At 29.7% G+C, this 24,173-nt stretch overlaps 6 protein-coding genes and 1 long non-coding RNA gene across 7 annotated transcripts in view; 3 read left to right on the top strand and 4 right to left on the bottom strand.

The window, feature by feature from the left end:
* The first annotated feature begins 304 nt into the window (after nucleotides 1-304).
* On the top strand, nucleotides 305-4,991 carry Grip91 (gamma-tubulin complex component 3). The gene is made up of 11 exons (XM_083089185.1): nucleotides 305-817; nucleotides 1,475-1,632; nucleotides 1,823-1,952; nucleotides 2,012-2,432; nucleotides 2,517-3,019; nucleotides 3,238-3,430; nucleotides 3,521-3,725; nucleotides 3,812-4,033; nucleotides 4,154-4,285; nucleotides 4,359-4,616; nucleotides 4,811-4,991. Exons 1-11 carry the CDS (start codon nucleotides 739-741, stop codon nucleotides 4,985-4,987), a joined length of 2,478 nt encoding a protein of 825 aa, XP_082945311.1. The 5' UTR covers nucleotides 305-738; the 3' UTR covers nucleotides 4,988-4,991.
* LOC145965622 (uncharacterized) lies at nucleotides 4,988-6,710 on the top strand (the record flags this gene model as incomplete). The annotated part of the gene is made up of 1 exon (XM_083089284.1): nucleotides 4,988-6,710. A coding segment is annotated over one exon (873 nt), but the record flags the coding sequence as incomplete, so codon positions are not given.
* Nucleotides 6,711-6,899: 189 nt separating this feature from the next.
* Nucleotides 6,900-9,755, bottom strand: LOC145965539 (rRNA methyltransferase 3, mitochondrial). The gene is made up of 4 exons (XM_083089191.1): nucleotides 9,187-9,755; nucleotides 8,857-9,095; nucleotides 7,637-7,792; nucleotides 6,900-7,537 (listed from the first exon to the last, which is right to left on the bottom strand). Exons 1-4 carry the CDS (start codon nucleotides 9,525-9,527, stop codon nucleotides 6,921-6,923), a joined length of 1,353 nt encoding a protein of 450 aa, XP_082945317.1. The 5' UTR covers nucleotides 9,528-9,755; the 3' UTR covers nucleotides 6,900-6,920.
* Nucleotides 9,756-9,794: 39 nt separating this feature from the next.
* LOC145965549 (uncharacterized) lies at nucleotides 9,795-13,844 on the top strand. The gene is made up of 3 exons (XR_014436758.1): nucleotides 9,795-10,055; nucleotides 13,175-13,355; nucleotides 13,771-13,844. It is a non-coding gene; the product is annotated as an uncharacterized LOC145965549 (long non-coding RNA).
* On the bottom strand, nucleotides 10,959-13,032 carry LOC145965572 (odorant receptor Or1-like). Its single transcript, XM_083089245.1, has 4 exons — nucleotides 12,968-13,032; nucleotides 11,334-11,556; nucleotides 11,099-11,254; nucleotides 10,959-11,006 (listed from the first exon to the last, which is right to left on the bottom strand). Exons 1-4 carry the CDS (start codon nucleotides 13,030-13,032, stop codon nucleotides 10,959-10,961), a joined length of 492 nt encoding a protein of 163 aa, XP_082945371.1.
* LOC145965547 (uncharacterized) lies at nucleotides 13,722-16,322 on the bottom strand. Its single transcript, XM_083089203.1, has 5 exons — nucleotides 15,762-16,322; nucleotides 15,385-15,552; nucleotides 14,971-15,140; nucleotides 14,570-14,732; nucleotides 13,722-14,036 (listed from the first exon to the last, which is right to left on the bottom strand). The coding sequence occupies exons 1-5, from the start codon at nucleotides 15,766-15,768 to the stop codon at nucleotides 13,795-13,797; spliced, it is 750 nt and encodes a 249-aa protein (XP_082945329.1). The 5' UTR covers nucleotides 15,769-16,322; the 3' UTR covers nucleotides 13,722-13,794.
* Nucleotides 16,323-16,769: 447 nt separating this feature from the next.
* The window catches only part of LOC145965536 (beta-galactosidase), a 115,420-nt gene continuing 108,016 nt past the window's right edge, over nucleotides 16,770-24,173 (bottom strand). The window contains exons 5-14 of the mRNA XM_083089186.1: nucleotides 23,094-23,270; nucleotides 21,468-21,637; nucleotides 21,182-21,332; nucleotides 20,985-21,048; nucleotides 20,535-20,629; nucleotides 19,799-20,029; nucleotides 19,555-19,726; nucleotides 19,300-19,421; nucleotides 18,453-18,854; nucleotides 16,770-18,326 (exon numbers count right to left, since the gene is read on the bottom strand). Of these exons, the coding sequence (XP_082945312.1) occupies nucleotides 17,931-18,326; nucleotides 18,453-18,854; nucleotides 19,300-19,421; nucleotides 19,555-19,726; nucleotides 19,799-20,029; nucleotides 20,535-20,629; nucleotides 20,985-21,048; nucleotides 21,182-21,332; nucleotides 21,468-21,637; nucleotides 23,094-23,168 (1,878 nt within the window). The 5' untranslated portion in view covers nucleotides 23,169-23,270 and the 3' untranslated portion in view covers nucleotides 16,770-17,930. The remainder of the gene's footprint in view (nucleotides 18,327-18,452; nucleotides 18,855-19,299; nucleotides 19,422-19,554; nucleotides 19,727-19,798; nucleotides 20,030-20,534; nucleotides 20,630-20,984; nucleotides 21,049-21,181; nucleotides 21,333-21,467; nucleotides 21,638-23,093; nucleotides 23,271-24,173) is intronic.

Raw genomic sequence — 24,173 nt, 5'->3', positions numbered from 1 at the left:
TTATTATTTATTAAGATTGTTTAAATAAAGATACGCACACGCATATATTAAAGGCTAGAAATAAAGGTACGCACACATATATTAAAAAATATACAGAAATGCGATTTAATACTTTGCAATGTGTAGTGATATTTTACGTAAATAAATATCAGTAAACATCTGTGAGAAATAAAACACAAGCGGTAAAGATCGAGTATACGAGAAAAGAATTGAAGTTAGAAGCGCAAGGAGAGAACGTAAATGCAAGAAATATTTGTGCACAACATGTAGCTAGTTTTTAAATATTACCCCCTTTTATTCTCTTTCTCATTTATTTCTTCAATTAAAATATACATTCTTACCTGTGCGCACGATATTACTCTTGATGACACAATTAAATTCCTTCTGTACACGAGACGCGGCCTTAATTCACAAATCAGGAATGTGGCGGCACGTTAGACGAGACACCGGAAATGGCGTTCGTACCGATGAACAGGATGCGGCTATGAAGCTTCGAAGCCGCCGAAATGGACGTAGATGGCGTGTGAAATATAAGTTTGACGGAAAAATAAAATTTCGACGGTACTCGCTCTCGGATTCTCTCCTCGAGGGGGTAATTGATAAAATATGCTCGAGTATGTTTGCCGCTTTTAGCGTAAACCAAAGATGGTGTTGACGACGTCGCGAAGAATGAATATCGTTATTTAGATGTGATTGATAGATAAAATAGAGCAAGTTTGTGAGGCAAAATACTCAAACATGAATGCCGCGGAAGCTGAAACTATTGCCGATCTGGTGCAGAATATGATTAAGTCCTTTTTTGGCGAACAAAAGCCAGGTTAGTCTTTCCTCAGGCTATATATCAGTACAATTAATTATTTATATTTGGAAAGGATTGCGATACGTCGTTCGCTCGAATTAATTGCTATGCTATTCGCTTTAAATATTGCTGTTAACTATTTTTAATGTTTTATCATATTTTTGCAACAAATCTTTATTTATATTCTATTGTTGTACAATAACATTTGATGGAAAGTACTTTTTAAATTGTTTGATTATTTTATTATGTGAATAAATTTTAAATGTTTAAAAGCCTCTTTCTATAAATATTTTTAAAATTCAATCATTACGCATCTTACTTTGTGCTTTAGAATCAATTTTATCTTTTTCTTAAATGGCTATTTAAACTTTTGTTTTACTCATATGTTGACATTAATGCAATAAAATGTATTGGAAGTTGCCTATTGATTGTGATAGTAATTTTCGCATGTTTGTTAAGCCTATATTTATAATATAAGAATCTGAAGGAGAAGTATAGTTCTGATATATAATACTTTTTTGTATTTGCAATAATTGTTAATAATATTCCATAATTTTTTTTAGATATTATATCATAGTTTGTAACATAAATCTACAAATATTATATATTTTGTTATACTTAATAATAATATGTTGTATGCTTGTCATTATTTACCTTTTAATTTATGTCTTTCAGAGTTGACCAGAAGATTCATGCGTTTTTCCCTCGGGTTATTATCATCTACAGGAACACTGAGAGAAGATGAAATGACTGTAGCAACAAACATAAAGAGTAAATTATCACCACGTGATGCAGTACAGTTTGATAAACTACATAATGACTTAAAAGATGGGGTAATATAAAATCTTGCAGTTTATATATCTCTTTCTCTCTTTAAATATCTTCTCTTATATTCATTGTTTTTAATTAACAAAATTAAAATATTATATATATATATATATATATATATATATATATATATAATTGAAAGTATAACTACTATAATATATGTTTTTACATGAATGTTCTTTGTTCTTTCTTTAGCCACTGAAGAATCGTATAAGTATTCTATTATTTCTACTGAACATGAGTCAATCGGCTGAAGCAATAAAGGATAGAATTTTTTCATTTCCAGACATGAAATTGGGTTTAAGTCCAATTGCATCCACTAGTGGTAAGCACAGCATTGTATATTTATCAAAGCAGTTCTCTAATTGCTTCTATATTTTTTAGGGCAATCATCACAAACCTCATGTTCTCAAGCGCAACAAATTGTATCATTGAATACTATGGAAAGTTCAAGAGGATTGCTAATAAATCCGAGTAAAATATTCAATAATGAAGAGTGTATTTCAGAGGATGTATTGGTTCAGGACTTGATATATTCTTTCCAAAGTGTTGAAGGAAAAATCCTAAAGTTGGATTCAAGCTATGGCTTTCAGATAGATCCTGTAGCAAAGATTAATAGATCGCAAAAGCAAGCTGTTTTAAGACTGAGTGAATTAGGATACTTACATAATGTAGTGCGAAAAGGATTGGAGAGAATGTCTGTAGCCGGCGCGGGTAGAGTTGCTGATAGTTTTGTTGCTGCTCTGCATAAGGAATTGTCAGAATATTATAGATTTATAGCTATAATGCAGGAAGAAGTGAATAGGTAGAAGTGAATTCAATATATATAGTATATCATCAAAAATATATGATAATTGCAATAATTAAAAAATATATATTATATATATAGGTCACAAAATCAAATGGTTATGTATGCAGTTACATTATCACATTTACACCTTTGGACATGTGATCCTCTGGAAACTTTAAAGTGGCTAGCGAGTATAGTAAGAGCTTGCCAAGGCCAAAAAGGTGGTGCATTAGCATCTACTGTTTACGAATTCAGCTATCATGGAGATGCTATTGTGAAGAATTTGGTCAAGAGGGTCTTAGAGAGTGTTTGCAATCCTTTGTACAATATGTTAATGAGATGGATTGCCGATGGAGAATTAGACGATCCGTATAAGGAGTTTTTCATTCAAGCATGTGCTGATGTTAGTGGTGACAGAATGTGGCATGAGAAGTATCAAGTGAGAAATTCAATGGTGCCATCCTTCATTAGTAAAGCTCAAGCAAAGAAAATTCTTGGAACAGGAAAAAGCATTAATTTCTTACGTGAAGTTTGTAAAGATTTCTCACCTTGGCAGGATAGACATGCAGATATGTTCAGAAATTGCGATGAAGAATATAATGGTAAATAATATAATTAGTAAATATGATAATGTGATTACTCATACTATTTTCCAATAAGACAATCTTAATATTTTCCTTCAATTTACTGAATATAATTTATTCTAGTGTTTTATTAAATTATTTAATTATTTACAAAGTATTTAATATCAGATAGAACTTATTTTATAAATTTTGTTAAATTCAGAAAAATATTTAATGCTATGCCGTTAATTTTTCAGTCGAAGTTTTTTTTGATATGGATCCAGATGGTCGCTTACAAACTATGATGAATGCTGCTTATAAAGAAACATCAACAAGAGTTGTCGAAATATTGACAAAACAGTATCACCTCATGGATCACTTGCAGGGAATCAAAGGATATCTTTTACTTGGCCAAGGCCACTTTATTCAACACCTCATGCACTTGCTGGAGTAAGGATATATCTTTATATAATTATAATAACATTTTTTTGTTCTATTACCATTTCAGGTCTAAAAAATCATTTAAATTATATATTTCAGGCCTGAATTAGCTAAACCAGCAAGTTCTTTATATCCTCATAATTTATCATCTATTCTTGAAACTGCAATAAGAGCAACTAGTGCAAAGTTAGATGATTTAGATGTGCAGAAACGTTTAGATGTTAGATTATTAGCACCTTCAGAGAATGAGACAGGCTGGGATGTTTTTATTCTAGACTATAATGTTGATGGACCTATAGGAACGGTAAAAAGCATCAAGTTATAATATACCAACTGCAAAATTTGTAAATATAATTTAAATAATCTTATATATAATATTTTTCTATTTAGATTTTAGAGCCATGCAGGCAAACATATCAAATGGTATTTTTTGCATTATGGAGAGCAAAAAGAATGGAAACGATCTTATCTGCTATTTGGAAGCAACAGATAACATCAGCCAAGATGTTCAGAAAAATGCCAGAAGTACTGCCAATCCAAAATCATATCCATTTGATTACAAGCAGCATGGTTCATTTGGTTCATCAAATGCAATATTATTTTTTGTTTGAGGTAACATTGTGCATCATTAAATTATTATTAATGATTAAAATCTATATACTATTAATTTTTCATGATTTATAGAGATTATTATATTGCAAACATCAAGTGAGAAAGTTGTATTAATTGCAGGTAATTGAATGTTCTTGGGATACATTTGCGAAACAACTTCTTCAAGCAACATCTCTTGATGATATAATTGTGGCTCACAATCATTTTGTAGATTCTGTAAGACATGGTACATTATTAGACGAGAAATCGCAGGTAAATATTTATAAAACGCGCGTTTTTAACTACACGCAACTGTACATTCTTATTTGTATTCCTAATGTTACAGGAACTTATGGATCATCTACGCTCAGTTTATAGCCCAATATTAGATCTTCAAAATCTTGAGGAAACTTTTCTTGCACGTGCTACTCAGGAATATGAGGCAAGATTAAACGCCGATAATTCCGTACAGAAATCTGAGCAAACGAAAAAATGGGGTCGTACAAACAAAAAAGATCAAGAGGTTGTAGAAAGAGAGGTTGCATTTTCAAAATATCTAAACACGCTTTCAATACACCTCAAATTACTTTCGAAAACATATCAGGTAATAATGAAATGAAATATTTCAATTTGTTTACATTAGCATGATTTTTCTATCACATGTGATTCCTTTATCAGAGTAATGATTCGATATATTTGCAACAATACGCGAGATGTAAAAAATTAAAAATTGAGCCTCTCTTTGATATATCTTTTCTCAGGAATTGATTCTACAAAAGAAATGTATTCCTTTTGCAGGATCGTGTACAGAAATTTTTACTAATGTTAGCCTCTGCTGAAGATGTGTCGCTACAGTTACTTAGTGTACGATTAGATTTTAATGAATATTACAAGAGTAAAGATAGTCGACTAGTTGCGCCATTAACATATCAACACCGCAGACAAAGCGATCAGACTTTCTTTGGATGCAAGTGACAATCGGCAACGGAAATTTTATCAGAAAACTTCACTGATTCAAGTAACATTTCTAATAAATACTATATCCCAACTGAGCAGAATTCATCTAACTTTAATAGTAAGAACACAAGCATAATATTTGACTTTTCCAGTAATCATCCTTTGGTTCGTTCTTTGTATAGACATCATGATACCACTAATTTTTTTTATAGAACACAATCATCCATACCAATGACAGATATCGACAAATCTGTCGATTTGCATAAAAGAAGGTGTAGAACCAATTTGAGAAATGCTGAACTAAGTAAACGTACATTTAGAATATTTTTGGAAAAACAAATATTGTCACACGTGGAAACAGAGATTCAGAAAAATATTCACGAAGCTCAAACTCCATTAACGCCTAATTTCGATTACAACAAAAGTGATTTTATTTTAAGCCACGCACGATTAACGTTATCCCCGTTACAAACGACCGTATCAGGAAATATGTCTATCAAGAATAATTTGAATTTACCAAATTTAGAAACTAAAGTGCATTCTAGTGATAGAGCTATAAGAATAAGTAATACAATTATAACTGCTAATTCTGAAATTAATGTGTATGAGGATTCTGTTCAAAACAAATCAAAAGTTTGCACCTACACCGCATCTACATCTAATCAAAATGAATCCAAAAATTCTGAAATCAACAGAGCTAATAAAGAATCTCATACATTGATATACAATACTAGTCCAGAATGGTTTCAAGATAATGAAATTGTATCAGTCCATGGCTCTCTATTAAGTGAAACTATCTCAGATGTTAGCTCATGTAGTATAGATTTACAAAGAAATACTCATCACAAACGATGTCGTTGGAAACGTATAGTTTTTTGTTGCATTAATTAAGTTTGCAACATTCATTGAGTCAAAAAATATATTTGAACTCATTTTAAAATTTATATACTTTTTTATACATGCATACTTATTTCATTAGAAATTTATGTATTATATGATTGAATTATAACATGCAATTTTTAATATTAATATTCACTATATTGATAACATTAATTGCATTGCCATTATCTTCTCATATTATGCAATGCTTGCTATTTTCCTTTAAAAAGCTTTAGTATTTTAAGTTTTGTAATTATGATAGAAAATAAGGTATAGAGCACATAATCCATAAATTATCTGTAAATTTTTTAATAGTTGTACAGAAATCTAAAATTTATATTTTTCACTCATATGCTATTATAGATCAAATATAGAAGTTTGCCATTTTAGTAATAGTAATAGTAGTAGTAATATTATGGCTGTTTTTGTTACAATATTTTCGACACATTAAAGATAAAGTAGTATGAGAGATTAACTGTAGTACTTTTATTATTTAAAAAATTATTTTTTAAATTTTTATTATATGTATGTATCAATATATGTAACTTGTTATTACTAGTTTATTATTAGATATAAGAGTATACAATTTTAGACTGTATTGCATAGATTATATCAATCAATATTTTCGCCATATTTAATAAGCCATGTTTACTTTTTTGCCATATTAGAAAAATAGAGCGGCAGTAAAAAAAGCGTTCAGCATAAGTTATTTTTATATTAAAATGAAATATTGCGTTGCTGAATGTATATATTTAAAATTTATAATAAATTCGAAGTGTTATTATTCTTTATTATTTCTTTCAACATATATTATTAAAACATTGTTAGAGTATAATGTTTTAATACAATATATTTAAGCATTATTAAAGTGCAAAATGTAGGAATAAAGTCCTTTAATATGAATCCTTAATAAAAATCATATTTTTGATCAAACAAATGAAGAGAAAATATCTTGATGTTAAAAGATTACTATCCAAGAAATGAATGTAGTAACTACATTTTCTGTATTGTTGCAAGAGTAATTGGGAAGGTGTGAAGTATTATTTATATATAAGATATATAAAGGAATTTTTTATTCATTCTCGATATTCTTAGTCACAAACTGTCTTTTCATTTCAAATGTAACAATACCAGCAGCTACACCAACATTTAAACTCTCAACGCCGTTAGTTAGCGGTATATTTACACGAACGCAATTTCTCGCGTGAAGTAATTTGCACGATTCGAGACTTACACCCTCAGTTTCCCCACCGATAACAAGTACTATTTCTTTTCTTGTAAAATCTAACGTGTAATAAGGCTCAATTGGAAGTTGAGATATTAACTTTTTCACCAGTGATCTAGTTTTTGCAGTTGATTTATGCGATTTAGTTTGATCTACCAATTTGTCTATTGTATCTTCTACTGAATTATCGTTTTCAAGGATTTGATCACTGTTGGCACCGTAATTATCCTGTTTCACATTATTATCATCAGTTTCAATAGAAGTACTTCCATTTAATTCTGGATTCATCATATTATCTTTTAACTCATTTTCATATGCTATATTGTTGTCTGCTAAGAATATCGTCGATTCATTGCTTATTAATGTTGGAATATCATCCCACAAAACAGATGTATGTATTGGTACACGAAAATGAGCACCAACAGCGGTGCGCAAAACTTTGGAATCCCACAAATCTGTACATCCTGCAATAGAAAAATAAATTAAGGAGATAATATTTTATAATTAAAAAGTTAATATTTTATATATAATCTTTCATTAATAATATTTTATACATAAATTACCTTTCATTAACAGCAATTTTTCGCAACCAACTGCCGCAGCAGCTCTTACAATAGTTCCTAAATTTCCAGGTTCTCTAATATTATCACAAATAATAGTCAAAGGTATAGCATCATCAACAGGTTGCTTAGCAGTCACATCCGGGATTTCAAAGATTCCTGTATTCAAGAACAATGTTATATATATATATATATATTATATATATATATATATATATATATATATATATATATATATATATATATATATATATATATACAGGGTGACCCATTTTAACTTAGGCAGCCAAATAACTCGAAAAATAAGCAAGATAGAGAAAAATGTTTTAGACAAAAGTTGTATGGTTTCGAGGGGGCCATAAGATGGTATCATTGGTTTGACCTTGAAGAGTCATTTGAAGGTCACGTGAAGGTCACTTCAATTTTTTTAAATGGAACATCCTATATATTTTTGTACATTCTTGTAGCTCATCTCGAGAGCTTTCCAAAACACTATAATTAAGTACATTTTCGTTAAGTACTTTTTGAGTTATGAGGCTTGAAATAATTTCTTAATTTTACATAAACCGTAAAATATCTTGTAAAATATTCATTTTTCGATTACCTTACCTTAATAGTTTTATGTACAAAATAATGAGAGGAATCAATTGGTGTAAAGAAAACACATAGTTGTTTCGAAGAAAAAATATGTAATTTGCAATTAACAATTCCATATTTTTTCTTAAAAACAACTATGTGTTTTCTTTACACCAATTGATTCCTCTCATTATTTTGTACATAAAAGTATTAAGGTAAGATAATCGAAAAATGAATATTTTACAAGATATTTTACGGTTTATGTAAAATTAAGAAATTATTTCAAGCATCATAACTCAAAAAGTACTTAACGGAAAGGTACTTAATTATAGTGTTTTGGAAAGCTCTCGAAATAAGCTACAAGAATGTACAAAAATATATAGGGTATTCCATTTAAAAAAATTGAAGTGACCTTCACGTGACCTTCAAATGACTCTTCAAGGTCAAACCAATGATACCATCTTATGGCCCCCTCGAAACCATACAACTTTTGTCTAAAACATTTTTCTCTATCTTGCTTATTTTTCGAGTTATTTGGCTGCCTAAGTTAAAATGGGTCACCCTGTATATATAATTATATTCATTTCTTTAAAGTTATATCAATTTGTCTGCATTTATTTCTATATCTGTAAAATCGAGATGTTTACCAAATATTCCAGGAGAAGTTGTTAAATTAGACCACAACTGAATTGTACGATATGGAACTTTATACAATTTTATTTCCTTGGATAATGACAATGGTAATATATCAGATAATCTACTGAAGAATATAGCTTTTGGTTTTACTCCTGCTTGAATTCCATCTTTAATCAATCGAAAGCCTTCTAATAACATACTATTATTCTTTTCTCTCCTGTTTCTTGTTTTGACATTTACCATTAAAGAGCTGAAACATGAAAAATGTCAATATTACTAGTTGATTAACAATTAAAATGATAATTAAGTGATTTGTTTACTATTTAAGAAATTACACATACTTTATAAGCCTATCATCTGCTTTGAAGCATGTATATCCTTGTTCAGTGATAATAGTTTCTCCCGCTTTATTTACATTCTCCTTTTTTTTCTGCTCTTTTCCTCTCTGTGGTTTGGACCTCTCCTTACGTGTTTTAAAAACTTTTTCATGTACTTTGGTTTCTGTTGTTTCTGCATCATTAGTGGTGTCATCGGAAAGCTCATGTTCATTGACAATCGCAATAGGAGTCCGACTAGCCCACTTAGTATATCTGCATTTTATTTTTGATCTTTGATTGACTGATCTCAAAAAGTTTATACCGCAAATCGATCTAATTGATAATTGCACTGAGCTGAGCAACATTCTTGTTTTGAAAGCTTATTTAAAGACGTTAATCAATATTCCGTAAAAATTTACTTGAATAATTATTATATTGTATTAATATTTTTTATGACACGTTCATATTTTTTTCACGTTGCAGAATCTCGAAAATCTCAATTACTGACCGCGTGCTTTTGTATACACTTGACGGTTCAGCTGAAGCGAACTATTAACATCTTGGAACATAAAATCACATGGCGTTCCTCAAAGCTTGATTTTTTTGACGCTATAAGTGCTAAGAGCGTTTGATTAACCAATCGGAGCAAAGATTTTTTTATCCTGATTGGTCAATCAAACGCATGCGTACAGACCTAATGTAGATAATTTTAGGTATTCGCGTCGTATCTAAATATTCGTCCATCATGACTATAGAATGTGTGCTCTGTTTCAAATTCTTAAGTTGTATACTTTGTGTTGTGCTTAATTAGTGAACGAAAATCTAATGAAAAAAATTGGAAAACTTTCGAAAATCAAGGAGAACATAATCAGGAGAATATAATCAAATAAGAAGTAAGTAAGACACGAATAGAATTTCTAAGAATCCAAAAAATTCTTAGGTTTAAAATCTCAGAGCACAAAGTTTAAACATTGCAACTTTAAATTATGAAAAGTCTGCGGAAAATTATCGGAACAATATAAGTATAAGAGAGAGATAATACTAATTCATATTTTAAAAATTGCAAATATTGCTAAATATGTACACTTCCTAATGAGAAAGTTGCTGACGATCATCAGCAACTCAATATATAGCGACTATAAATACGTACATTTTTTATATAGCTGCGTATGAAAATATAATTACGGCGATCGTGTCGTTTGTGAAGAAATCGTGGAGAATTAATTTTAATATGTTTTTTTACTTCTTAAAAATAAAATATGCTTTCATGCAAGCTTTTATTTAAAAAAATCGAAAGATGAAATAGATTTCATATTGTGATATCAAGCCAGTTTAATACATATTAGAAAATTCTCTTTCTTTTTCCATTTATAAAACTAAAATATTTATCGACTAATCGAAAATTCGTAGAATTGAATATGATATCGGGAACTTTACATAATTTTACTTAAAGAGAAAAATATCACATTTATAATATTACTCCTACTTAAATTGCGTTTTTTATTAATTAGAAGCTTTCTAATAAAATATTTTATAATATCTTTTTTTTCTTTCTTATTTTATGACATTATCAAAAACGCTTGCTTGAAACAGTGTTTGTAATATTAATATTAATTGCATGAGTTGATTAATAATTATAACTTGCAAATATCGTCTCTGTGTATTATTTAAGATGTACTATCTAAAAAAAGATATATTTCGATTTTTATGGATAATAATTCCGTATGCTGACAAAAGATTTATTCATGAGAAATTATCATATATATTGTGAATTAACAAATTTCATGATTTGCATTTCAAGATTGTTGCAAGACATTAAGTGCAGAGTAAGACATTTTGAGAATCTATAAAAAGAAATAAAATTTTTTATGAGTGTCATATTTATTCACAATATTTATTCTAAATAGTATCAAAAAATATCCATTATAATACTGACATTAACGTAAGAATCCAGAGACAGCGTCACTAAAAAGCTACTGGTGAATTTAATAGGTCTCACGCTACGCTTCATTATCATCAGCAAATCCTTTTGTTCGCTGACCGTTATCAATGTCCAATTTATTTCATATAACGCCTCGTTCAATCCAATGCTCTGCACAAATGAAAATGATTAATGTAATTAAATTATCATTTATTTGAATAATGTTTTTCTTTTCCTGTCTCTATTTTTTATATGTAGAAAAATGATTTACTTTGAGTATAACTTCGTTTCCAGCCCAGCAGTAAACAAAAATCTGCACAAACATGCAAAATGTGTAGACAACTAATTTTATAAAGTCCGCAAATGTTATATGAGATGTCAGATAGTACACGCTTGTACATAATATTAATATGCTGGCAAAAAATTGGACAAAGAGTACATAGTTGAATACTTCATTGACCATTTCGGCAAATCTGTCAATATATGTTTATTATGTAATTAATTGTGTATAAATTGTGCATAATTTTCCGAAGGCATTTTCGTGGTTTCCGGTAGGAAATAAAACTTCTGAAAAATTCGAGACGCAAACTGAAGCCAATTGACAATGATTTATCTTTCTATCGGTTTCAATGAGCAAGTTTTAATTTCTCTCATCCGTCCAAATTTATGATCAATAGAATATTTTTTTTCTTTATAAAGAGATATGAAAAATGTATACATATTACAAATAATTGATAATTTTTGCCGTTGTTAAATTAATTATCATAAGATAACAACTGGATATCTGATTAAATTATCATATTTCATCTGGATGTTAATCTCCTTTTTGTTGTTGTGTTTACATTTTTCTCTTCTAGTATTTTGATCAAGTTAATAATTTCATCGCGCCGAATTACGACAGTAACCGCTTTGCAAAATGTACTGACAGCCGTGAGAAACATTAAAGAAGTAGAAGCAAAGTCGTCAATATTATTAATAACAAGAACGATATCCATTAACTGCACTAGCATTGAAAAATTTAACAAGTATATTGTGGAGAAAGTAAACACATTATATAAACACTTGGAACATTTTGATGTCCATTCAGTTGGTTGCCATACACCACTTATGGTGTATAATAATAAATTGCGAGATAATAATTGCATTTTCGCTACTCTGCTAATCAAGAAAAATATATTTTCCTATTTATTTGAAAATAATTTTTACTTGTATCATGTCTAAATAACGAAATTTATATCTGCGCAATAATTCTTATTGCTCTACGCTAACTTTATTATTCTATTGTTAACGATAATTTTTGTAATGTATTGCAAGAAAAAAAATTATGTCAATTTTTTTTTCTTCTTTTAATTATTCAAAAGCTGTATTCAATAGCTGTATATATTATTAAATTTTAAAAACTTTTAACAGTTTTAACATTTGTTATATTCATCAATGAGTGAAAAGAATTGTGTAAAAGAAGTTAACGCATTTCTATATTTTTTATTGATTATAAAATGATAATAAGAAAATGCGAAATTTTATGTACATTTTAAGTACAAAAATGTAATAATACATGTAATAATAATAACAATATAAATAATATAACATATAATATAAATACAATAACACAATATAATGTAGATCTTTGATATTTAAAAGTAAAGCTACGGAACAGAGTAAAATTTCACGTTTTCCTTTGTTAAATCGTTTCTTTAGTAGCAAGATATTTAAAAACAGATATAATCTAATCTCTTTTTGTACTGGTATCTAAAATCGATATTAGCCAAGTCTATATAATTTTAATATCCTAGATTTTATTACTTCACTTTTTTTATGTTTTTATTAGAACTCTGTAACTTTAATTTATTATTACTCGCATCAATGAAGATAATTAATGTAAACTGAAGTGCACGCGACAAAGATTCATGAGGTACTGCGGTGCGCATCCCCCAACTTTGCGTCCCCATACAGCTTAGCAAAGTTAATAACAATTATTAGAGACTTGATATAGCACAGCAAAGTTAATAACAGTTATTAGAGACTTGATATAGCACAGCAAATATTATCGTATGAAAACATTGTAATTATGACAATCTTGCCGTCTGACAGAATCGAGGAAAGTTACAGTTCCAACCTATTGTCGCATTCCCAGGAAATGAAATGCAGAAGAGGAGAAGCATTTATTATAAAACTCTCGTAATTTTAATTACTAAACGTAACGTGTACGTTGCTATTATTTAGAATTGCACTGTGACACAGAAGATTAAAGATTCTTCGTGTAAAGATCTCTGTAAAGTCCACATTATTTTAAGTCTGTTATTATTTTAATAAATATAATATACGATTGTATGAGTACATAATGTGTATATAAGACAGAATGTGAAAAACAAAATCTTTTTTATAATAATTTTTTAATACAATTAAATTTTTTAAATATATATTTAGATGTTCATTATATAAAACAAAGATATTGTATTATTTCTCTTTCTATATTTCAAATGAGATAAATAAATATGTCAGCTAGAGGGAAAAAAGATTAGAAAGAAGAGCACAAGTTATTTACTCATATATTCTATTTTTATTTTAAGTTACTTACATATATCTATACAGTTAATAAATATTGATTAAATAATATTAATAAATAATATTGTCCATTAATAATCTTTTTATCATTTTATAATAAATGAATAATTATTTATATATAGTCGTACAAATACAACACGATTGAATTAATTTTGAAATTGTGATGGCATCCAGGAAGAACATGGATACATTGTAGGTAATTGCATATAATTATTACCGAGACTCTCGAACTTGATAATTTCTATGTTTGCAATACCATTGTGCATATTCATGTAATCAGTTGTGCTATTATTTGACACATGAGAATTGTATTGATGTTCGTAAATTCGTAAATTACTGATCATGGGAAGTTTCTGATTGTAGACATTGCAACGATAAGAATGATCGCCTGTAAAAAAAGAATTTTATATATAAATAATTGTTTAGTAGTTGTTTAATTTTACGATGTTATGCATATTCGATATTTAATTAGAAAACTGTATGTGTAAATTTCTATATAATTAGGAAATGATAATTCGTTATATTTCACTGACATTTTTACATTATTATATTTAGTATTTCAAGCTGTAATGTGTTACAAGCTGTTTTCTATCAGAAAAAGCAACGTAATATTTTTTTAGCATAGTCGAAGAATTATAAAACAATTAAAATTCATTCATAAACGATATTATAATTGCTTCGATACAGAAATTTATGAATTCTTCTAATTATCATCTAAATTAGTCTATTTACAAACATGTCTTCAAAAATTTTATCAATATGATTGATTAGGTCGATCAGGAAAATTTTACCGATTTAAAAAAATTATTAGATGATTAAAAGGAGTAATTATTAATATTTTCAGAATATCAAATGGCAATAAATGGATAAAATTCTAATCTTTATTCTTATATATATATATCATAGAAATCATCGCATTACCATGTGATTTCATATGATGATGTAAGGTTCCAAGTTTGCAAAAGCCTCTGTTACATACTGGGCAACGTAATGGCCAGTTACCGGTATGAGAATATCCGTGAGCCCTTAAATCGCCGGGAGTTGGAAAGGATCGTCCACATTCGTTACACTTATGTGGTTTCTCCTGCATTTTATATATCAAATTATATATCAAAGCGTATAATTTGCAATATCTTGTATTTTTATTCAAAGATATTTTATATTTATATTTATTATAGAATATTGGCAATCAGAATATTTTTCCCTGAGGAAAACTATTCTGATTGCTACTTTTCTTATAGATTAATTTACTTTCCGTATTAAGTGTTATAATCTACTTCTAAATTATACTAATGCACAATATTTTGAATAGGGAATAGAACCTTATAGTGCGTCATGCGATGATAATACAAATTCGATGAGGCGGTGAAGCGCTTCCCACACATCGGGCATTCGTGAGGACGTTCACCGGTATGAATCCTAATGTGAGTATTTAACGAACTGCTTGTACTAAACATTTTACCACATATTGTGCAGCCATGTGGTTTCTCTCCTAAAATAATATATTTTATGTTTGTGTTTGTGTGTGTATGTTGTGTGTGTGTGAGTGTGTGTGTGTATAAAAATATATAAGAAAAGCAAATTCTCAAACATAATTTTATACATTACTCTTTGTGAAATTTTTGATAACTTTGTTATTTATTTTAATTATTCTAATTATTACTTATTATAGAATTAAGAAAATATCAGAGATTATTAAAAAAAAACGAACTTTTGACATTTCTCTCGAAATTTACCTGTATGGGTTCGCAGATGTCTTTTTAAAAGTGAAGGTCTGTCGAAACTTTTACCGCAAGTTTGGCAAGGAAGATATCGTTGAAATTTAAAAGTGTTAACAACATCAGTTTTCCATGCAGCCCCATTTCTACTCAAATCCAGAGGTGCATTTTGAGTTGCGTCCCATACTATTAATATATCATTCACTTGATTAAATTTTAATTACATATATTTAATGACATTAGATATATTACGTCCCATGCATCTACTATAGTGACAATAATTATTTGTATTTCAATAATATATTTAAAATATATATACATTTATTAAGATTCTTTCGTTTATTTAGAGAAACATATGTAACGCGAATTATTTTCCTGTAATTTTCTACGCTTACCGGACATTACGATAGCTTCTTATTTCCAACTTGTTAATTTACACAAGTGTTTGTTTATATAATTGTAATTAATGTCTCACAACGAGTAAACGAGTCTAACGCGCCGAATTACACAAGAAGCATTTTAACACTCTGACCAGATTAAACGCGATCAGATTAGAGGTAAGAAGTGGTGCAGTCGCAAACAACCCTCAGGCGCATGTCAAAGGCGGTGTTTTCATTTAGGGCGGAGTTTGATCGCCGTTTGGATAATATGCTTTGCAATTGCGCATGTGGCACATCTCGAAACATCTCTTGTATTCAAATCATTCTCACGGTACAGGTGTTGCTAAAAGGCGATAGTAAAAAAAAGCGATCAGATTTATGATCGTCTGAAAATTATTTAATATGTAAAATAAAATGAAAGAAAAATGACATTTGTACAAGCGAAAATTGCAATTACATCGCGTAATTAAGATAACATAATTATAATACTTAAGATAACATAAATATAATATTTCATCATTATTTAAAAATAATTCTATTTAATATAAGCACAAAAATCCATCTTTGTTTCTACGAAGATTTAACACATTGGCTGTTTATTTGATCAAGGATGTTTATATATCAATAGTAGATATTCTCATATTAACATAAAAATATATATTAAATCTATAATATAATAATTATATTACTTGTAATTCAGACACATCGATAACTTTTAGTTTTTGAGATAATATGATATATATTGCATTACATTAATGTTGACGCCGTCTGGTACTAATCATTACAATAGAAAACACAATAGAAATTCAGCATAGCACGGTAAAAAAGGGAACAGTTTAGAAGAGGAACACAGGTTAAAAGGGGAATTAAAGTTTAAATTCAATGTTCTTTTTTACATATCAATTTTTAATGTTATCAAGTCATAAACTTTCGTATAATCGAGAGTTAAATTATATTAATGTGTAAATTTTTCTTCGCAAAATTTTATCCAATTATTATATTTTATTAACTTTGTCATAATTGTATACGGGAATTGATTCTTAATTATCTAACAGATCACTAAGATAATTAATCATTATATGTGTCTTCGTTTCTTTTTATTTTCTTTATATTGTCATTAAACAATTTGATCAAAAAAAGTGTTTACTGATTGTGTCGTATGACTAAATCCTGAGCATAGAAATGGAGCCATGTAAATTTTACATGAATAGCTATTTGAATTTAAAATGTCGCAAATATAGTCTATTATGTTTTCTAGCTTTCGAATCGCAAGCAACTTGGTATCGAACAAAAATAATATTCTTTATTGAAAATATATTCAAATATTTTTTTCTCCATCTTTAACATTTATCTGTTTAGAACTATTTTGCAATTATATAAATATATATATTTGTTTATTAGATTTTTAGGAGGACTCCATTATGAAGTTTATGAGGCAGATAGCTGGTAATGCCTTGTCATCATGTACTCATTATTATCCGTGATATTCGTCTAAAACGACACGCGGAACGGAGGTAGGATAATTCGTCGTTTCGAACTATCGGACGTCCTACCGTGCGAACCCCTCATTTGTCAACGCAAAGGATATTAAAGCCATTGAATGCTTCGGCGGGATCTTTACAAATCATCGACCATAGACAACAATGTGCATATTTTTGCCGTGTAGCGCCGCGGTATTATCGTGGCTGATCGATTTCTGTATCGTAGAAATTGTCGTTAAATGTTCCTGTAATGTTCTTTTCATATCTTTGATATCCGGATGGCGTATTTTTTTTTGTCGAGACGATTAAACTCCTGATAGATCAAATAAGATGAGCATAAAATTATGATTTCAAATCGTTAATTTTGCAATACTATGCAATATTTCTTTAAGAAAACATAGCATTTCTATCGCGTAAAATATTCCGAATCAATCTATTTTACTACAGAATACATTATTTTTTGGTAACATTCTGATCGTTCCATTTTTTACCTAAAAGAAAACAATTAATTAATTAATAGGATAGAACGAACGATTTATCGATGTTTTTTTTTTATTAATTACAATATTTGAGCGAAAATCATATAGCTAAATGTATTTTTGGGGATATACTTCCAATTGCGGACAAAAAAATTTTTACGGTAGTGAAATCTCTCGCGTATTTATTTCTAACGTTATAAGAGTTTCGTCTAATTATCCGAGCTCTACGATCCCAAATTCGGTACGGATTGAAACTTCATCTTCCTCGTCTGCGATACATATTCCAATTCCAATAGAATCAACTCATTCTCGCCTGTACGAAGATACGGAGCCGGAACATACAAAGTTATTTGCGGGCCGACTAACGGCCAGTATCTACCAAGATTGTGACCGTTCACGAAAGCCACTCCTTTACCCCAGCCTGTAGTGTCTAAAAATGTATCCAACGGTTGCCCGGTAATCGTGAACCGTCCACGAAGAAATACCGGGCCATCGTTTAGAGTCCCGCTCTCTATATCTATGGTTATCACATCTTGAAGAAATGACACGTCAGAGAACGCGTAGCCCGTCATATTCCAATTAATCAATGGAGTTCCGCTGAGAGTCACGTTTGATATACCCTGAGAAACAACGCAAGGAACAAATATTGGTACAATCTTTGATGCTAAAATTATAAATCTTATCATTTCATTTTGTGTTAATGTTTATATACAAACATCTTTTTAAGATCTCACATAAAATCTCACCTTAAGATCATGGATTTCGTTACCGAAATTCAAACGTCCTTGATTCTCCACCAATAGACTTAGACGGCGACCGTAAGGATTCTCTAACGGAATAGTAAATATCTTATCCATACGACTCAACGTGCCGGATAATCGACCATCCACGTAAACCAGCGCTCTATCCTTTATGGTTGCGCTTAATGTAACTGGGTCGAAAACGGGAGGCGGCAAATCCGTCTCATAAAGTACAAAACCTTGATTCACAGATAGATGCTCGAAAGTTCTAGGTTTGTCGCTGCTTGCCCAGCTTATCACGAACGAGGATTCGCTATCGAATAGCTTTTGTATTGGCTCTAATAATACCGGACCGTAATTGCCTTTCGGAGATTCGGTTGGAAAAGATATATTCGGCAATGGTAGATACTGTAATTTCACGTAAACATAAACTGATTTGTTTAAAATTAATGTGTAATATTTAATAATAAGATGATAATGCGCTAATAATATAATAATATAAATTATATAAAATAGAAGGAGAAGCTAATAAGAGCTAATAAGAACTACGCGCACTTAATAAGGGTGCGATCAATATTATAAATAATTTTCTTTAATGTTTTCTTTAATCTCCATTCATAGAGATACAAAGGAAATTATTTATAATATTGATCGCGTCCTTATTAATGTGCCTGTTCTTATTAGCTCAGCTTACTTTTCCTCTGTTTTATATATCTATTCCTCTTTTTTATATATCTATCACATCTTCTCTAGGAATAAAAGCCGCAAAAATAATAAAAAGCCGTAATTTTATAAAGAAGTTCCAAATATCTAACTGAAAATACGATATCATAAAATCATTAAAAAAACACACCTGACCGATGACATCTCTTATAGCAAAGTATTTGTCTGTTGGATCTCCGGCTTCGGTCAAAGGAGCGTCATAATCGTAAGAAGTTATCTGTGGACTATATGCACCTACACCGCCGTTAGCGCCTGTTAATAATTATCACATTAAGTAAAATCCTCTTGTTGATATATAATTAAGTCTTATCGAATATTCCAAATATTATTTTTACAGATTTTCTTGACTACCGATTCGTGAAATATTAAGAAGGAATTTACTAACCGGAAGTGAAACCAAAGTTTGTACCACCGTAGAACATGTAAATATTAACAGAAGCGCCTAGAGCGAGCATTTCCCTCAATGTCTTTGTGACAGCTTCGGTTTTCACCCTCTGGAAGGTTTCCCTCCAGTGAGTTAACCATCCTGGATAAAATTCAGAATTCACCAAGGGACCCTATGAGTTTTTTTTAAGTGTAATCAAATGTTCTCGAGATTCAAGATTTTGTAAGCACATATCGCTGCTTACTCGTGGTTGATAGAGACGCATAGATTGAAAACTGTTGGTCACGTTAACGGACGTCCCGAAATCGATTGTGGCATATGCACCAGGTACGAAACCGCAACGGAGCAAGGACGCGGATGCACCGTCCGTCGTGTAGAGAAGAGCCTTACTGCCGACCTTTCCGACAATGATTTCTTTCAACATGTCCGTGTATTCGGTATCGCAAGCATTGTAGCTTCCATATTCATTCTCTATCTGTTAATATAAATGACGAAACAATGAAATTGACAGTTAATAGACTTACGCGTCTTTTTAAAGTCAAAGTATTAAAAAATAAATATATATTAATTTTAAATCATTAATTAATATAATTATCATACTTATTATCAATTGGAAAAAAAAATTATCACAATTATTTTTTGCACAATTCTCGCAGATACATCGTAATCACTGTTAATTATTAAGATATTAATCGTGTTATCTTCAAGCATGTATTAATATGATATGATTGATACAAGAGATTGTAATCCGAAATTAGCGAAAAATAAAACGCTAGATATATTGGCTGCGTTCCGATATAAACTGCCAGTACTAAAAATCTATAGTATACGTGACGTAAACTATAGATTTTCTGTATTGGCAGTGAATATCGGAACACAGCCATTATCTCGGAGTACGCAATCAACACTTTAAAAGATAACCCCTAATATTGCAAAGTCACATAATAATATTCGTTATCGCAAAAATGCAAATTCATTACCTGAACCATGATTATCGGCCCTCCATTGCCTCTTAAAAGTGGCTTGACTTTTTCTAACACTTGATTTAAATATGCTGTGGCATATTTCATGAAAGCTACGAAAGTAGAAAAATCAGTAGATGATAAAATTACATTATATTTAATTAGCTCCTGTAATAATATATCGTTTTCAATTATTTACTATTATCGGTGTGTTTGAATGGCGACAAATGGCAGAAAAAAGAAGAGAAAATTCATTATAGAGAATAAAAGACTCTTATCTCTTATCACGGAAGTAGCGGGTCGTTGTACATGACACACATCGGTTTTAAATCACACATAATATCAGAGAAAACAAAATACATTTAATTGAAGAAAGAACTCGGTATTTTTTTGAATCGAGACGATTTACAATTTCATCAATTAACATTTCATACATCATTATAACGCGTAAAAGAATTACATTCTCACCTGCATCTTTTGTACGTAGCTTTATATCCGGCACTTCACGAAGCAACCAATATGGTAGACCACCCTAAGAGCAGATATACGTATCGATATATTGATATACTAGCTATATCAAAACATTTTCATTTATTTGATACAATAAACATTTTTATTTAATTAGGCTACTAATTTTTCTTGCTAAGCGGCGCGAGTATATTTACCAAATCTCTTTCCGCGCAAATGTAAGGACCCGGTCGTAACAATACGAACAAGTCTTCCTCTTGCGCGATATTTAGGAATTCTATCAGATCGGCGTCGCCGGCCCAATTAAATTGGCCTGGTTCTGGTTCGTGAAGACTCCATTCGACATAACTATGTTTCGAAAATAAACAGGAAGATTTAATCGCATCGCAATATTATTCTGCTCCGAATTTAATAAAAGATCATTATTGGATTAAAGATCATTATTTTGCATCAATGTACTTGCGATGCAAAATTAAAACTTACGTGGAGACCGCATTAAGACCCGCGGCTCGCATTTTCCTTAAACGATCCCTCCAATATTGTCTAGGCGCTCGAAAGTAATGAAAACTACCGGAAACATACCGGAAGGGTTTTCCGTCCAATAGAAATTGATTATTTTCATAATCAACCCCGAAACTGTATTGCCACGTATCCTGTATTCATATTTTTTCTCTTAAATTCTTGTTAAAATATTTATTAAAAGCATGATATATGTGATATAGCATAAAAAATTTCTAAAACATCACTTATTTCAATCATTTTCACACAACTTTTAATTATATTTACTTTTAATTATGTTCAATTATGTATTTTATTTTCAAGAAATAATTTTTTAATATTCTGTAATATTTTAATATTTTAATATTTCAATATTTTCTCTATTTCGCGGTCTGCAGTTTCTTGATCTAAGTGGAGTGTGTTACACATGTATGTGTTTTCAAGTTACATACTTTCGTGTTGTACATTTATATTTTTTGTTACATTCTTGCAAGCCGGTTAGCAAATTTTAACGAAAATATGGTCTCAGAGCCGGTTATCATGCAACCAGCTGATTCCCGTCTCTTTCTCGTCTCCCTCCTTCGCCTAGTTATCGTTATTTCTACGTCCGTCTTTGATAGATTAATTATAAGGATAAATTTACATGTCTCGCAGAAACACGTATGGCATGGCAGAAATGTAGTGATTATTTTTTATATTTTTTTGTAATAGATGCGAAAATTTAGACAGGGTATCTATGCATTTACGCGAATCTTTTCGTTTGAGAGAGACTTCTTATACTATATAGTTTAATTGCACTGCAGTATTTAATCGAAAAGATTTAATTACGCTTTAGAAATACGAACACAGTTTTATCTAAAGCACCTTCGTGAAAAGTGACTTTAAATTCAAGTAACGTTTTAGCTTTCGATTCAATCTGAACGATCGTTCTATCTAGGATATGAGGTCGAGGATAATCGGTAGAATCAAACTATCTACTTTATGACTTGCATTCAAATTTTACGAATTACGCGAACATATATATTGTACACGAACGTATCATATTGCATATGGCTTTATTTTATTAAATTAAATTTGGCATTCATCTTTATTCAAAGCATGTCAGCTCCATTTTAAAACCAAGTCGACAATTTAAAAATTTCCAATTAATGGTGCGAGTAATGAATTGATTTATAAAGAATAACTTAAAGTTTCATTATCTTTTTGAAAATGGAATTAAAAAAATTGTCATTATTATTCCAAAATTTTTTTTTCTAAAATTATCATTGCTATTTTCTTTTTTTGAAATTACATTTATTAATTTTCATGCATCCGCATATGTTTTTATATAAAAATAATATTACATAAATTTTGAAACATTTTTTTGCTAAAGAGAAATTTTGTTTCGAAGAGAAACTTTTTTAACAAAGTTAAATTTATCTTCCAATAAGAAAATAATAGACAACAACTTTATTTTAAAGATCTCGCAAAGATTGATCCATCGATTAATTCGATTCTTACAAAATGAGAAACCGGAAACCAGAAAAAAATTCTTTATAAATCTGTAGCGTCAGCCACAAACACATTGTACACTCATTATATATGTATGAGATACATAGGATTTACACATACATTACTTGGTAAGTTCACTGTCTCCGATACAGCACTGCTTAATGCCAAGATAGTGACGAACACCAGCGACCACATTTTCCGAACAATTTAATTTCACGTCGCGCTTCTTTCAGCTACGATCTTCACTCACTTTCCACCGACCAACGCTCGCGCGTCACTGACGATTCAATGGCATGCCTAAGACAAGTCACTAGTATTTATCATCGGAGAGATGCGATACACTGTGTCCGGTCATACTATCGTTCAAGTATGATGCATGATTGTGCATGTTCTTGTATGACAATGCTCAGTGTGTTTCAGTATCCGCGAACAATGCTTTCAAAACATTGCACCGAATATTAATACAATATATTCAAACTATTAACTCAGAGAATTTCCTCATCAAAATATCATACACTAATTAAAAAAATGTAGATATTAAATATTAAAAATCGTGTATATATAATATGCAATAGATGTGAAATATTACAAATTATTACAAATTATTATTACAAATTAATATTACAAATTATTTTAAATTATATTTCGCGTAAGGGAAAATTGTACAACAATATATGATTATATAATATTTGTTCGATATATATTTATTTTTCATTCATATGATAAGTATGCTTTAAGATGCGCTCGTTAAAAATAATAGTTCACTGTGTAATGTTTATTTTGCTTGAAAGATGGGATTTCTATCACTTATCTAAGCACAGCAAAATTAATTTCATAATTCATTAATTATTTTAATAAATGGATCAAGATCGCGGTTTGCATATGAAATTAATAAATATTATTGACATGTCATTTTCTGATAAATAGATCGAAAGTCAAGATCCAATCAGATTTATTTAATCAATGTAATATTATATAAAATTTTTTATCGGTATCAAGTATCATAACACAGATAAAATTTCTTTTGTTCTTAATAATAATAATTTTCTATCGTATTAGTTATTTGTCATTTTTACTTTTTTTAAAATATTCAGATTATGATAAAATAATTTTTTTTGATAGAAAAGAGAGGGAGAGAGAGAGAAAGAGAAAATTGATATAATTTTATGATCAAAATGGATAGATATATAATATAAACTA

Source organism: Camponotus vicinus, unplaced genomic scaffold, assembly GCF_025532165.1.
Source record: "Camponotus vicinus isolate PSW18456_S1 unplaced genomic scaffold, iyCamVici1.0 SCAF_14, whole genome shotgun sequence".
NCBI classification, from domain to species: Eukaryota; Metazoa; Arthropoda; class Insecta; order Hymenoptera; family Formicidae; genus Camponotus; species Camponotus vicinus.
This window is presented reverse-complemented; position numbering and strand designations above follow the sequence as displayed.